This window comes from Castor canadensis, chromosome 9, assembly GCF_047511655.1.
Source record: "Castor canadensis chromosome 9, mCasCan1.hap1v2, whole genome shotgun sequence".
Taxonomy (NCBI): Eukaryota; Metazoa; Chordata; class Mammalia; order Rodentia; family Castoridae; genus Castor; species Castor canadensis.
In genome coordinates this window covers 106,313,773-106,329,972 of record NC_133394.1, presented here as the reverse complement: position 1 = coordinate 106,329,972, position 16,200 = coordinate 106,313,773, and the positions used below count along the sequence as shown (strand labels likewise).

At 32.4% G+C, this 16,200-nt stretch overlaps 1 protein-coding gene across 44 annotated transcripts in view; it reads left to right on the top strand.

Moving 5' to 3' along the window:
* The window catches only part of Adgrl3 (adhesion G protein-coupled receptor L3), a 1,316,738-nt gene that overhangs the window by 665,859 nt on the left and 634,679 nt on the right, over window positions 1-16,200 (top strand). For all 44 annotated transcript variants that reach the window (XM_074042162.1, XM_074042151.1, XM_074042155.1 and 41 more), the window contains 2 exons: window positions 6,919-7,128; window positions 10,004-10,224. In XM_074042162.1, coding sequence (XP_073898263.1) covers window positions 6,919-7,128; window positions 10,004-10,224 — 431 coding nt within the window. The remainder of the gene's footprint in view (window positions 1-6,918; window positions 7,129-10,003; window positions 10,225-16,200) is intronic.

Here is a 16,200-nt window from a genome sequence, read left to right as displayed (position 1 = left end):
CATAAATCTGAAAAAAATCAGTTCTTCTTTATACAAAGGCCAGCATACCAGCTAACACAATCTCCCACTCTTTTTTTTTTTAAACTCTCATCCTATTTCAGTTGCAACCTCTGAATCAGGAGAAATGTGCTCAGGTACACAGATAACCAGGTACCTAACAATAATAAATGCTTACTCTTGTGGCAAACCCAATTAATTCAAAGACCACGATGTTTGACAGAGAATTGGTGTCTCTTGTGAGTAGATTAAAAAAAAATTTTTGATTGATTTACAGAAACTTGCCTGTGAGATTGTCTCTGTAGGTACATTCACATAACATAGCCTTCTTTCACAAAGCTAGTCCCAAATCCATTTTGGATATTGTATATTATGCTGTTTTATTTTTCTCCCTTAGTCTAGTTTCCTGTCTTTCCATGTAACTTTAAAGTTACACAGTACTTTAGCCTTCTTTTTCAGTACTGTTATATAAACTCTGTTAATAGGGTTACTGATTTTCATAGTTGAACAATTAGAAAACACAGAATATTCACAATATAAAATGAAAGTAACACAATCAAAATACAAGGCACAATAGCTAAAACACAAATTAAGTCAGGGAGGAGCTCAGGTTGACAACGCAATTTGCATACTTACAAGACATCACCCAAAATGATGCAACAATGCATGATCCAGTATTGGGAACATAATTATTTACATCAATAGTCAGGAGAAAACCAACATGAGCTAAAGAAAGTGAATAATCATGCTGTATCCATTGAACACTAAACATAGTGTTGAACCTCTATTTTCTAGGCTGTCATACAGATTTTATATTTTTCAACATTCTGACTTATCTGTGAAATCTGAGGATTTTCATGTCTTGATAAAGGCTTTATCAGAATGTAAACATTTAGTGCTAAAACTAGGAAGTACTGAACAAACCTGGGCAATTGCACATCACCAACTCTGTCTCTACAGCATGCTACTCGCATCATCTTGGGTAAATTACTACTCTCTGTGCATTAGTCACTTTATCTGTAAATTAGAGATAGTAACAGTATCACATCAGTGTTTTGGAGTGTTAAAATGAGTACAGTAGTACGATAAATAAGCCCTTCTAATAAAATCTGACACAGTGTTGACTACTATTGTTATTAATCATTTTATTAACTCAGATATGCTAAGGATGAAATTTTCTCTCTCACTCTCTTCATTTCATGCTTTAACTCTTACCCCAGATAGTCCTAATTTTTTTCCTTATCTACTGCTTAATCATTAACTCTCAGCTATTGTAAGCTACTTAGTTCCACTTACTATTTGCTTTCTCTTTTCTCCGATATGGTAGTTGTATATCTGGTTCATCAAATATGATGAATTTTTTTTTTAATTTACAGCAAGAAAATCTCAAGTACAGTGTGCCTTATTATGTTTCTTGAAACTAAAGAGATTTTGAATCCAAATGATAGTTGGCTGTGAATATTTTTGTAGCCATTTTTTACTAATGTTTCTCTTTTGATATCGAAAACCTGAAAATATTTAGATTAAACTTTTTTACATACTTAAAAATTATGCTAGATTGTTTTTGGTTGACTTACTATAAAAAGTAAGAACGAGAAGATTCTTCTCCTTCTTACTGGGTTATTCAACTGTGACTTTCATCTTGTTCTGCAAAGGAAATCTTAATTTCTCCAGACCATTGAGCCTTTTACTTTCCCTTGAACTTGTGAGGTGACTTTTGTGTCTGGTGACCTGGTTCCCAAGATTTAGAGAAATGCCAGCAACTTATTTCACAGAATTCATGCCACATTTATCAGAAAATAGGCTTTTTGGAATCCTGCTGGTTTCAGTGAAGTCCACAGTTGAAACTGCTCCCGTGATACATCACTCATAGAGCAAATGGCCATATGTTTGTCTGAGTAAAAAAAAAAAAAAAAACCTCATGTTAGCTAAAAATTACAAATATGTCAGAAGAAATATTTAAAAGACTATTGTGCTTCGGCAAATGTGGCTTAACATTAAAATAATGCATTGTGCAGACAGTAAAACAAGTTCTTGATAATTGCTATTCTTCCGTTAATAATAATTATGAAGTGATTAATCAAGCAGTACCTGGAAAATACAAGTTTCTAAAAATTTTTTAAAAGAAAAAAATGAGGGGCAAAGTTTATACTTATGCAATTAAAATAAAAAATATTTCACAATCTCTTTATCATGTCAGCTAATTTGCTTTTTGACTATCAAGATAAAGATTTTCACAGTCTTATTATATTCTGAGTTGTTTTTAAATCATGCAATAAAATGAAAACCAGAAACTTTCTGTAGGTCTTACAAAATATTTTTCATTTTAAATATGAATAGAAGGTTGAAAAACAAATATTGTTTTTATAAAAATTTCTTTCTAGAGAGGAAAGAACCATTGTAATCCCTGAGAAATCATTTCATCATTCTCCTCTGAGATTTTTCTCTCACATCTTTCATATCTTTTATTAGGAAGATACTTTCTTAAAGCTTTTGATTTTTTGAAATGTTGGGTTTTATAAGTTTTCCAGACATTCTTTGCAATGAATTATACTAGTTTATGGTATGAGTCTTATAAAGAAGTTATAAATGTAATTTTTTTTTTGCTACCTGATTTATCTTTTTTGACCTAAGTTAAGAAAGAATATATAGAAGTAATTGTGTCGATGCTGTTCACATGACTGTGCTGGCTAAAAGAGTGGAAGGAATTGAATGAGAAGGACAGTAAGAAGCTACGTCACAGGGTTTAGATCACATATCACTATGTGGGCCTTTGTAAGGGCTTTGGTTTTTATTTTCATTTTGATGGAAGACACTGTAGGCTTAGAGCACAGGAGGGATGTTGGAGATATCTGTGTATATATATATATATATATATATATATATGTATATGTATATATGTTACATATATTTGTATATATATATTTTTTGACATGGATAAGGTATTTCTATGTAGCTTAGACTGTCCTCAAACTTGTGAGTCTCCTGTCTCTATCTATCTCCCTAGTTCTGGAATTATAGGTGTGTTCCACCATTCCTGGCTTGATGCGTATTTTATTTTACTTTTGCAGTATTAGAGATTGAATTCAGGGCCTCTGGTTCCTAGGCAGATGCTCTGCTACTTGAGTACACCCCCAAAATCTTTTTAGTTCTTAGTTAATTTTTCAGGTAGGGTCTTGCACTAACTTTGTCTGGGTAGCCTTGAACAGCAGCCCTCCTCTTTCCCTCCCAAGTAGCTGGGATAATAGGCACGTGCCATCATTCCTGCCTAGATATTTATATAGAGATGTATGTTTATATAGAGATATATGTTTATATATTTATATATTTGTTAATATATAGATATGCATGTATATAGACAGTTGAGGTGATAAGATACTCTCAGTTTTACAAAGTAAGACCTACAAGATTTCCTGATGGATTAACTAGGTTATGTGGAAGAAGTAGAGAATCAATATGAAGAAGAAGAAGTAGAATCAATATGATTCATAAGTTTTTGGCCAGAATACTTCAAAGAATAGAAAATGGGGAAAACTAAAGAAAGAGCAGATTTGAGAGTTGAGGAAGAGGACAATACAGGATAAACTTAAGTTTGGGACGTATAATATTTTATACCTTTTTATTTATTTATGTATTTATTTATTTTTAAGTTGTCATAATTTAAATTATAAATTTAATTATTAAAATTATTTTTACAAATAGAAAAATATCAGAGAGGGACTGCATGAAGGCCAAACCTATACTAACATAAAAGTTCAGCTCTAGAACATATAGTCTAAGAAGAATAGGAATACGGTCATCCCAAACCAATGTTTAAAAACATTTTTATGTGTCATGTACATACTAATAGCTGAGATCTGATATTAGTGAGATGTATTTGATCCTCATTTGCAAACTAAATGTTAGACAATGGAGTTATGTCATGATCACAAACACAAAACTTCTGATGTATAAATGCTTGTTCCTTTATCACATTGTTATAACTATTCCTAGGAGTTTTACTTAATTGAAGGGACTTTGATTTTTTTTTAAGCACTGGGCTCCTGGAAATTCTACTATGGCAACTGTTACAAACAAGGCTCTTTAAACTTACATTTCTTATTAGCATTTAATGTCCATTGCTCTTTTTCCTTTCACCTTAATGAAAACATTTAAGTTGTCATTAGATGAGTGCTTCTATCCCAGAACTGTGTACATACAGATGGTTGGTGCTGATATTTTCCAAGCTGAACAGTCATAAAAGCTTTCTTGTTCAGTGTTCAAGTAGGATGTATTTTTACTACTGGCATTTTAAAATCTGATATTCTTCTCTAATAACTCTGCATGAGATTTCTGAAGGAAGGCACCAAGAACATTTCTAATGTTGCAACTACCTAGCTCTTCCTCCTCTTCCTCTTCCTCCTCCTTCTTTTTCTTTTCTTCCTCCCTCTCTGTCTCTTTATTTTTACTGCTTTAGGTCTTTCAGATACATCTGAGAAGGTATTATACCTTCCATTTTCCATTCTGGAAGACTGCTGTGCTAAACATTGATGCTTGATACTCAAAGACAGCATCTTCCCTTTGCATCAAAGATAAGAGCAAGCAGCTCTCTGTTCAGGGAACTAGGCAACACTAAGCAGTCTCCACTGTAAAATCATAAAAATAATAAACCTATCAGAGTCCCAGCACTACTTTAGTAGTGTCCTCTGGAGAAGAGAAGTTAAAACAAAATTTCACATAGTCTTTTTTTCATGATTTGCACTCCTTCTGAGAATCATAATCGAGTTATACAACGATATCTCAAGACTGTTTCACTGACTGGTCTAGGGGAGCTCTTCATGAAATAGTAACTCTGAAGTCATATCTGGCAGTATGAGAACTGTTATGATTCAGATTATGGCATGGTGGTTCACTTCTAAGAATTTCCATATTAAGAATTTTCTTTTATAGTATGAAGCTTGAAGGAAAAAATAGAAAACTTGGATACTTACATGTTTTTAAGATGGGCTGACTTAATGTAGAAGATAATGTGATTACTTCCATCTTGAAACAAAAAACGTGTATGATCTATACAGTAGATTTTTAGCCACTCAAAACTGTTCCATGCACATTTTTATGCTTTAACTTTGCTCATATCCATATACTCAATGTCATTAATCTATATATATGTACATTAATGTGCTGAGTGAGGTAATTGTGACATTTACAAAAGTTCTTACAATATATCATACTTGAATTCACCCTCTCCACCATTCTCCTTTATCTCTTCCTCCCCCAACTTCCAGGATAGTTTCAACAGGTATCATTTTTCCATTTATATACATGTGTACACAGTATTTGTACTATATTCACCCTCCCAGTCTCCTTCCCCAATTCCTCCTCTCCCCCTGCCCACCGACAGGACCTGTTCTGCCCTCCTGTTCTCTGATTTTGTAAAAGGAAAAAAAAAAGGCATTTTTGTTTGTTTAAGATAGCTACACAGGGAGTTTCCCTGTGACATTTCCAAATCTACATCTTCTAAATTTTTCCATAAAGGGGGATATACCATATAGATCCTTTTGCTGGTTGCTCTTTTTTTTAAAAAAAATTTGTATTAGATTTCAAAGAATTATTCATGTTTGCAACTGTAAATCTAGTAAATGACTTTTTCTACTACTCATTATTATTATATTATCATTATTATTATTTCAATACCATGGATTGAACCTGTGGTCTTCTGCTTGCTAAGCAAGCACCCTACTACCTAAGCTATGCCACCCAGATCTCATATTTTTATTTTGTTTTTGAGGTGGTTCTTGCTAACTTTACCTGGGTTTGCCTCAAACTCACGACTCTCCTGGCTGCCCCCTCGAGTGGCATGCACCAACAAGCCTGGCTCTATAACTATTTAGAATTAGTTAAATTAACCTTATTTATTTATCCATTCTTATACTGATAGAAGTTAGGTACTTAAGACCTTCAAAAAAAGAAGAAGAGGAATTGACAGACCCAGACAGTTTCTCAACTCTACTTCTCCATCCTGGCACAATTATGTGATTGGCCAGTATGAGTTCTAAAGCTTCAAAGAAATCATTTTTGGGTGTATATAAATCACCATGGGATGGACATAGAGTTTTGAATCTTAGAACATGGCAAATGGGGAGCTCATAGGACTATTTTAACTGATCCCCGAAGGCAGTTTCATGAAGTAGAGACATGAGCTTTTTCTTGTTTCTTAGTGAGACTACCTCTTTTACACTACTGTTGAGTATAGTGATTCTGAATACTTATTTTCCACTTATATACAACAGGCTCCATTCATTTAAACCCCTTTAAGGATCAGACTTCCTTATCTCCTTAAGCCATTCAATATGACTATAAATCCAGTGAATATCCTCATTCTTTTTGCTCTTTCACTTAATAACTGGGGATTTTATAAAAATGCATACTTTTATGAACTCAATTTCCAAACTCTGATAAAAGATTTATAAGGCACAGGAATTGTATCTTTATATACAAAATATCTCTAAGTCAAAAAATCAGTTGAGACAACACTTCCCTTAGTATATAAGTTAATTTTTGGAGTACAGTATTCCCCAGCACAAGTCGATAAAAATAAGTCTGAAAAAGCAATGTAGGTTAAAAAAAATCAGCCTTTTCCTTGAAATGTTTGGCCAGAATTAAGTTGATCTGCTTCAGTTATTTATATCTTGAAAATGTATGTGCTGAGAAAGCAGCAAATGCTGTTGACATCCTGAATATCCAACAGATTCACACCTCAGAGAAAAGAGAAAATGCTTTATCTATGGAACAGAAAATTCAAATAAAAAGTTATTTTATTCATGTGGGAATGGAGACATTTGGCACATTGTTAAAATAGTGCTTCCTGAATCCAGGTCATTATAAAACTTTACGATTGTTTATATGTGATTGCAACTTACAGTCTTTCTGTCGTGTTTCCAGCATGGTGATGCGGTCCATGACCTCCTTCTGGATGTGATCACATGGGTTGGAATTTTGCTGTCCCTTGTTTGTCTCCTGATTTGCATCTTCACATTTTGCTTTTTCCGCGGGCTCCAGAGTGACCGTAACACCATCCATAAAAACCTCTGCATCAGCCTCTTTGTAGCAGAGCTGCTGTTCCTGATTGGAATCAATCGGACTGACCAACCAGTAAGTCACTGTCACTGACATTACTAAAGAGTTTCTCCAAATTCAGCTGTCCAGTTCTCCAGTTTTGGAGGAAAAAAAGTAACCTTTCTTTCAGCTGATAGTAATTTTCAGATCTTACTCACTTCTCCATTTTCATGACCTATTGTGATAGAGAAGTAATGAATGTTATGAATAAAATGCACATTTCTTTTTGTTTCTGTATTTATTGCAACAGTTTTTGGTTTTTTCAGAAAGAAGAGAGATTTTGCAAATAACCTCTGCCCCACATAGCCTCCTCCACTATGAATATCCCCCACCTGAGTGATAACATTTGTGATAGTTGACAAATCTAGACTGACACATCATTATTTCTAAAAATCTGTAGTTCATAATTTACTCTAGGATACACTCTAAATGATGTGCTTTTTCTGGGTTTGCACAAATGTGTAACAGCATAATCCAGCCTTGGAGTATCATACAGAGAGTGTTGTCACTGCCCTGAAAATTCTCTGTGCACCTCTTATTCTTCCCTCTCTTTCCTCCTTCCCTTCTAAGCCATGGCAACCACTGATTTTATTTTTTAGGGTCTCTATAGCTTTGAGTTTTCCAAAATGTCATATAGCTAGGATTACATAATAAGTAGCATTTTCAAATTGACTTTTCACATACACACACACACATTTCCTTCAAGTCTTTTTGTATCTTGATAGTTCATTTCTTTTTACCACTGAATAATACTGATTGTCTGATATGCCACAATTAATTTCACACCTGGTAATTTTTGTGAGCCCTTTCATTTTACTTAAGACTCATATATGGTACAAATTTATCTCATGATTAGAACTGCAAAGGAAAGGAAACCTTTTAATTTTTAAACTTTTTAAAAGACTCATGAGCATAATAAATAAATCATTCATTTAGTACTCTGTATCCATATGCATAGGGCACTTTATATATAAATGCAGTTGGATTCATGTCTGTGATTATGTATTCATGATTAATGACTGTAAAGGATACAATTATGGTGAACATATTTTTAATTGGTTATCAGATACTTATGTAACAGCTTTTCTTATAAATGCATATACATGAATAAGTAATCAAAAATGCACATTTCTCCCCAAAAGTAAAGCCCTATGATAACAAAAAATATATTTGAAGTTCTAACTTTAAAAAGCAATAAATGAAAAACTGAGTTGTTTTCAAAGAAGGTATCATTTTATTCTTTCATTAACCCAGGATTCAAATACTGTATGATTTCCTTTCATTTAGAAATCTCATTTTTATTTTCATTTCCTAATGTTACATATGGTATAACAAACTTTACCCAATGTTGCATACTGCACAAAACTAATTTCTCACAAGTATCAAAAGTACAGTGATTGACATGAAAAACATTGGAGAGTTCAGCTCCTTAAAACTTGGCTTTTCTCTTACTCTGGTTAGGTGTCCTCTTCTGCTTCCCACAACACAAAGTGTTTGATTTTCTCTCATTCCTTAGATATTTGACTTCCTCATGTCTCCTTCATTGCCATCTCTCTAACCCAGGAAAACTGACCTATCTTTTGTCTCACTTCTAGTGGATGACACTCCTCAATGGATTCACTGTATCTTATTATTTCTCTAAGTTTGTTGACCTTTGCGAGTAGGGCAGTAGCAAAGTCAGTACTTTTTAAGAAGAAGCCTTTTTGTGGGGGGTGAGTACCAATAGGAGGTGTATAGGCACAAGGAAAGGGTGAATATGGTGGATGTGTTTTGCATCCATATATAGAAAAACAAGAATGAAACTTGTTGAAATTGTTCTAAGAAGGGGCAAGGGAGAAGAGGGAGAATGATGGATGATGGAGGGGTTAAACCTAACTAAGATATATTGCAAGCACATATGCAAATATTACAATGTATCTCCTTATGCAACTACTATATACTAATAAAATAATAATAAAAATAAATTAATTTTAAAGAAGAAGGACACAAAGAAGTGAGAATTTCAGAAACTAACATAAGAATGGTAAAACTAAATGGTTCTCTGAAATTTATTTTACTTTGCTTGAGGGGGGGAAATATATATATATATATATATATATATATATATATATATATATATATATATATATCTCCTTTTTTGACCAGGCTTATCTAGACAATAACAAACAAACAAAAAAATCTGAGAAAGAAGACATTTCTGGAGCATTTTATTTTAACCAGGCCCATTTTTACTTGAGAGCAGCATTAATTTTCTCATGTCATATTAAATCCTATCTGAAACAAGGCAGGAAATTACTAATAATTAATAATTAAAAGTAATTATCTTGTCATAAAAGACATTGATTAGTGATATTATTTAGTTTTAAGAAATTTTATTTCCCTTGGTTTTAATACTTCTATTTCAGTTGTAATTAAAGAACCTAGAATATGAGGATGTAGATCAGTAGCAGAACACTTGCTTAGTATGTTCAATGCCCTGAGTTCTATCTTAGCACCACAAAATATGTCTACATCTATATAGATACATTCAGATAGTTATTTATATATTTACATATCTGTATTTATTACTATACATATGATTATGGCCAGGAGAAAAAAAATTCCTGAAATCTATTTTAAAATCTTTAGACTAAGTTTAGCAGTAATTATCCATAGGCTCTTATTAGAATTTTTCCCTAACTGTGATGATTTTTTCTTATTTTAAAACTATGCTATTATCCATAAACCATTATTAAGGTTAAAGACAGTTTTCAAAACAAGGTTATATTTTATTAGTTTTTAGTACTTTTGTGTTATGAATCTTGTCTAGATGATTCTTTGGCAGACCTATTTTATTATTGCTAGCTTTTATGGCAGTTGATGAATATCCTGCATGGTAGTTATGCAATTGAATTTTTTGCTCCTTTCCCAGATTGCCTGTGCTGTTTTTGCTGCTCTCTTACATTTCTTCTTCTTGGCTGCCTTCACGTGGATGTTTCTGGAGGGAGTCCAGCTCTATATCATGCTGGTGGAGGTTTTTGAGAGTGAACATTCACGTAGGAAGTACTTTTATCTGGTCGGCTATGGGATGCCTGCACTCATTGTGGCTGTGTCAGCTGCAGTGGACTACAGGAGTTACGGAACAGATAAAGTGTGAGTTGATTACTTTCTTTTTCTTCCTCTCTTTTAGAATACAGTTGTAGTTAAAGCTTTGGATTCTCTAACATTGCCTCACAGCACTAAATTAAGGAACTGGAGAAGCAAGTGTGTATAATCCAATATGTGGTTAATGTTAAGAGTCAAAAAGAAAAACATTATTGAGTATAACCATGATGCTATCTTAAACAGTACAATTTCTCTAGATGATAACTGAATAATAAAGATTATAATTTTATTATTTTTCTGAGCACATGAGGAGCTAGCTATCTGAAAAACAGTGTGTTATGAGAACAATGTATTTCTTCACATTTATGGCTTCTCTCTTTCCTATAATGTCAGTCCTAGACACTGAAAAGCTTTAATAGGTAGACTATAGGAAGGAGAAAAGGTTGTGTTTTTCCTCTTTTTTTCCCATTTTTTTTTCTGGAATACAGTGATAAATTTTATTCTTAATATAACATAAAATTGATGAGACTTACATATACAGATATACAGAATACTGAAAAGTAATTCTAGTGAAAATACTTTTGTAATAGTTGAGATCCTGAAAATGAATGAAACTTTGATTAGAGAAATAGAAAGAACATCAAGATAAATCTGTAATGAATGCCCACATTTAGGATATTGACTGAGAAGGGAAAATAAAAGTGGAGAAAGAGAAGAGAACCATGGGATTGAGGTCTAGAAAAGTGAGAGAAAGTTTTAGTTGGCTTTTCAAAACCAGTAGTGATTTATGTCACAGTTAATTCAAGTAGGATAAGCACTACAGAAAAATCATTTGACCTTTGCAACAGTTACTTGGAGAAAGTGTTGTAGGCAGAAACCAAATTGGAAGGTGTAAAAAGATAAGTTAGTAGCAAGAAAGAAGAGTCTTCAAGTACTATGTATCCTTGAAGCAATTTAACAGACCTGTGTTGATTCCCAGCACTGAAAAAAATGGAGTTTATAAAAGATGAAATCTTAATCATGTATAGAGTTTATGGGAAAGTAATGGAGGGAAAAATACCTTCCACCTCATTTGTATTCATTGTATATAAGCTGAATAGAGGAAAAAGTTCCTTGGGGTGTGAAAGAGCCTAAGACTAAACACAAGATTAGGAAGACCTTGATTTAGTGTTAAAGTGGCTTTAGAATTCACCAGGTCCATAGTATTAATTTTACAGATGAGAAAGTCAACCATTTTAATTCATTGCCTTGCATGTGGTTATAGAGCTAGAGAGTAGCAGACATATGATAAACCAAGATAGGTTTATTTCAATTGAAGTAGGATTTTTTAATAGTAAAATGATCTTTCTCTTTGGAGTTGAGTGAAGGAAGGAATGAGTAAGGTAACTTTCTAAGCAGAGGATGGTTTTCATCAAGTATAAGATGCTGGTTCTGTTGAATGAACAGGTCAGGTCACATGGAGAGGACAGAAGATTTGAAAAACTTTGAAATGAGCACTATGGAAAATTGTTAAAGTACCAATTAAACATTAATAAAAAGATTTCCAAGCTGTGGTGAAGGCTCAGATGAGGTTAGATAACATCAATTTGTACAGAAGTTAATAAGCCAAATTTCATGACTTTCCACCAGCAGTCAGCAGCATGAACATTCTGGCAATAAAGCAGTTTGCGTCCCAGAAATTAGGACTCATAAAAGGAGTGACAAGACGAGGATGCCAGAATTATTGGGAGCACAGTGAAAACAGCATATCGTGGTGCATAGGCACCAACAGTACAATTAAAAGGAGGCCATCTAATTTCTATTGAGTTTTTTTCTTTCTTGAGTACTGTGATGGTTCTAATAAAACCATTTATCTAAATGCTATTAATAAGTATTTTTGAATCTGACTCTGTGCACTGTAGTCAAATCTGAATTCATTCTGTGGATCTCAGTATCAGCTGTGGAACAGAGTAGGATTAGAAAAAAAATTATCTGAAGTTGCCTCTAAAGAGAGGTGTTAAATTGATCATAGTTCTTTTAAAGCCTGTTATTGATACAATTTACTTTCCATAAAATTCACTCCTTTAAAGTATATACTTCAGTTGTTTTTAAAATATTCACAGTACTGTTTACTCATTACCACTAATTTTAGAATAATTTCATCAACCTAAAAAGAAACCCATTAACAGAAGAAACCCCTGGATCATAGGATTTTATATTTTGATTAATGCATTCTCCCACTAAGAAATTAATTTGAGTGATATCATTATTTGTGACTTTCCTATTTTTCAAATATTGTTCTTAAGCCATTCCACTTTGCCCCTTGAAGTTCCTGAATTGCTTTTGTTTTTATTTATTGTTGATTATTTTTCTCCTTACTTATTTGCAAACATTCCTGGTACTGAACTGATTGAATTTGTTTGCTTTGTGTTTTAGTCATTAATTGTGAGCTGGATGTCATTTTCTGGATACTAGAAATCTGTCTTTTCTTAGAATCAATAATAAGCAGACTCTGGTGAGTTTGTTAGAGCTCTGGCCATCATTGCTTTAATTTCCTGCACCATAACTGAAGGTCTCATTTACTGACATTCCTATGTGAGAATAGAGGCTAATTTATTTCCCAGGCACTGACTGAAAACAAACCTTAATTGCTCAGTTTTACAATTATGATCTCTCCCAACCCAAAAGAAAGCAAAACAGAGATAGAGAAAAGGAAGGATCACTGAGAGAGGGAGAAAAAAGAATAGGGAAAACTTCAATGAAATTCTACCACAAGCAGGCATAAACATTTTAGTATCTCTTTTGTACATTTTAAAAAATTGTCCACAAAGAACTATTCAGGATCCATGGGAAAAATGTTTAACTTCTACTTTTAGGGAGTTCATCCAACTCCACATCAATATAATGATGTTTTGCTCACTGAAGAAGCAGGTATTAAAAGCATGATTCACTCATTGGTGTTTACCTAAGAAGCTGAAATGAACATACCAATGTCTCTGTCAGGGCTTAATGAAAACATCTTCTCAAAGAAAAATATAACTAATGAATTTTTACATAATTCACAAGATTTCTGCATAGAGGATTTTATATCTGTCTTTGTTGTTCCACTTTCTGTAACTATTCTTTATTCTTTTTATTTTATTTCATATGGCCTTTCCCAGTCTCTGCTCTCTATATGACTTTTTTTTCCATGTAACTCTTCTGTTCTAAAGTTTCATTGTTTCTTTGCTAGTGTCATCTTCCTATGTGTTACATTGATTTTATTAGAATAAAACTGTGTATAATCCTCAGTCTCATCTAAATTAGAATTAACTGGAATTCAGAGAAATATTATCATTTTCTATAAATTCTTATTAAGCTCATATGGTAAACTTTTATGTCTTGAAAGTCTTTCTCACTTATTTTTAGTACTTCATGTTTCTTAAATTTTGCTCTATGGTTTCACAGAGTCCATACATAATAAAACTATTTAATATACATTATAGGAATCCAAATAATAGATGTTCCTCCCTTTTATCTTCTCTTAGTGTATCTAATTGTTTTATTATACTAACAACACAATTTTATGTCTGAAACCTTTAATAATAATAATTGCTTACATTTTCAAAAAGTAGAGAATCATACCAATGTTAGAAGATGAATTTAGTTATAATACTGTTTTTGAAGTTTTAAATAAATGTTATTTTGATACAGATAGAGCTAGTTATCATATTCCATCTGGCTGATGGATTATGATGTGTTTTTCTATGAAGTGTTATTAGGCTGTTGAATTTATTATGTGTAAAACACATACACACGAAGCATGCATAATTTGATCTTGAGATAGTGCTTAGTTTGCCATTGATTCACAATACTTCTACAAGTCGTTATTTTCTGATGTTTGTTTAACAAAATCTTCTTTATAAACTCACATATACTCAAAAATATACTTATGATAACATTTATAATAATCTGGCATTTAAAAATCCATTTAAATAATCAAAAGTCTTTTTAAAAATAACCTTCTTCTATTGGATCTCAAATCTTAGCTGCAGTATTAATAATGAACACTTATTTCCATCTTATTTCTGTTCTTGTATTTCTCTTGGTTCCTTATACGTTATACATATGCACATCCAGTGAAGCCACTTGACAGAATACTGTCAGAAGATCATTATAACGAAGGCTGGCATTGACTTAACAATAATTCAAACAGAACTTCAGTTCTTAATACTTTGATTTTATGATCTGAAACTAATCAGTTCATTTAAACTTTAATTACCTCATTATTATACCCAAAATGCAGACTGTTTGAACAGTTAATTTTTATTTATAGAAAAGTCACATTCATAGTTTATAGCGCTTTTCTCAGTCTCATGCATACAGTGAGTACTAACACGAGTGGATTGGAGGATAGGAGTGAGAAATGGGTCCCAGGAAGAGAGCACTGGGAAGGGGTTAAAAAAATAATAGTCTAAGAGATAAAATCTGGGCCAGAAAATTGATAAGGTGTTTCTAAAAGACATGTAAATTAATTCCTGAACATTTATAACCAATCAGAAATCACTGAGTAATAGAAGACTAGACAAATTTAAAAATAATTGAAGTCAAATATTGTCATCTAAAAATTATTATAAATCATCTATTACATTTTACATTTTTCTCTCTACCTCACTAGTTTAAGGGCAGAAATAAAAATGATGGCTAGGCTATATTAGTTAAAAGCCCCCCAATTATTTTATTTTCACATCGTTATCTAACCCATGCAGCTATTTGTGTAGAAAAGTGATCATTGATTTTATAGATTATCATATTTATTCAAGGAAGAGATTAGTCAAGGAATATTGAACTTGATTTTATCTGCTATTTATGGGGACAGATTTCTTTTATAAATTTTTTTCACAATTTCTAAGCACTTAAACCACTCAAAGAATCATATTTTCATTGGGAGTGTCTCTATAGCAATCCTTATATGACATTGCACATATTCTTATTTATATTTCATTGACATAAAGCATCTACCTTACTGGATATTTTATCACCAGATATGTTTGACTGTAGTTTGTCTAGTGGGAAATAACACAGGTAACTGAAAAAGTATTTTTCAATAATGTATCAAGATAATTCAGTAAGTATATGGAAAGTATGTGTGTATGTTTACATGAATTTTATTAAAACTCAGGATCATATTTTCTGTGTATGTATACTAGAGACTGAGGGTTTATTGAGTCATCAAGTTATATCCAAGAACCCCATCATTGGACATGAAAGTATCATCACATGTGAGCATCTGCACTGAGCATAAACTTTTCTATTATGAGGTAGCCATGTCGGAACAGTATTTGAGATCAACAGGACTACAGCCTATTTCAAAATGCAATGAAATGTACCTAAAGTCAAATGTTATACTTGCATTCTTATTGAAATCAAAGAATTCTAATGACTTTCATACCCAGTAGCCTTAAGGACTCTGGAAAACAGATAGACTAGAATAAAATTCAGACTTAACTCTTCACTACAAATCTCCTAATCTATAAAGTTGGGCTTATTATAAGAACCTTGCAAGACTATTGTGATGTTTGTGTGTGCTTTTATTTGTGTATATGTAGGTATATATACATACATATAAATGTATATGTGTATATATATGTATGTGTGTAAAGTGTCTGGCTTATATAAGCATTTATTAAATTATAACATTATTCTGGCTTTATTATTTGGCTACTACAAATGGAGAAACTTTATGATCGAGAATATAATGACAACACAAATTATATTTCATATTTAGAGCTAGTTTTTAATTCTCACATTCCAAACAGTGACTGAATCACAAATGCTAGTCTTGACTACCACTAATCAGACTCTATTCCTATATGATACTGTCAAACTTTATTCTAATACATGCTCTTGCTCACAAAGTATTTCAGGATTAGATGGATAAATACACTATGATGAAAATTACATTTCAAAAATCTCTCTTAAAAAATAGGGTGTAGGGAAGGCAGGAAAGGGAAAGAGAGTAATAGAAGGTATTAATCTGATTCAAGTACAATATATTCATATGTA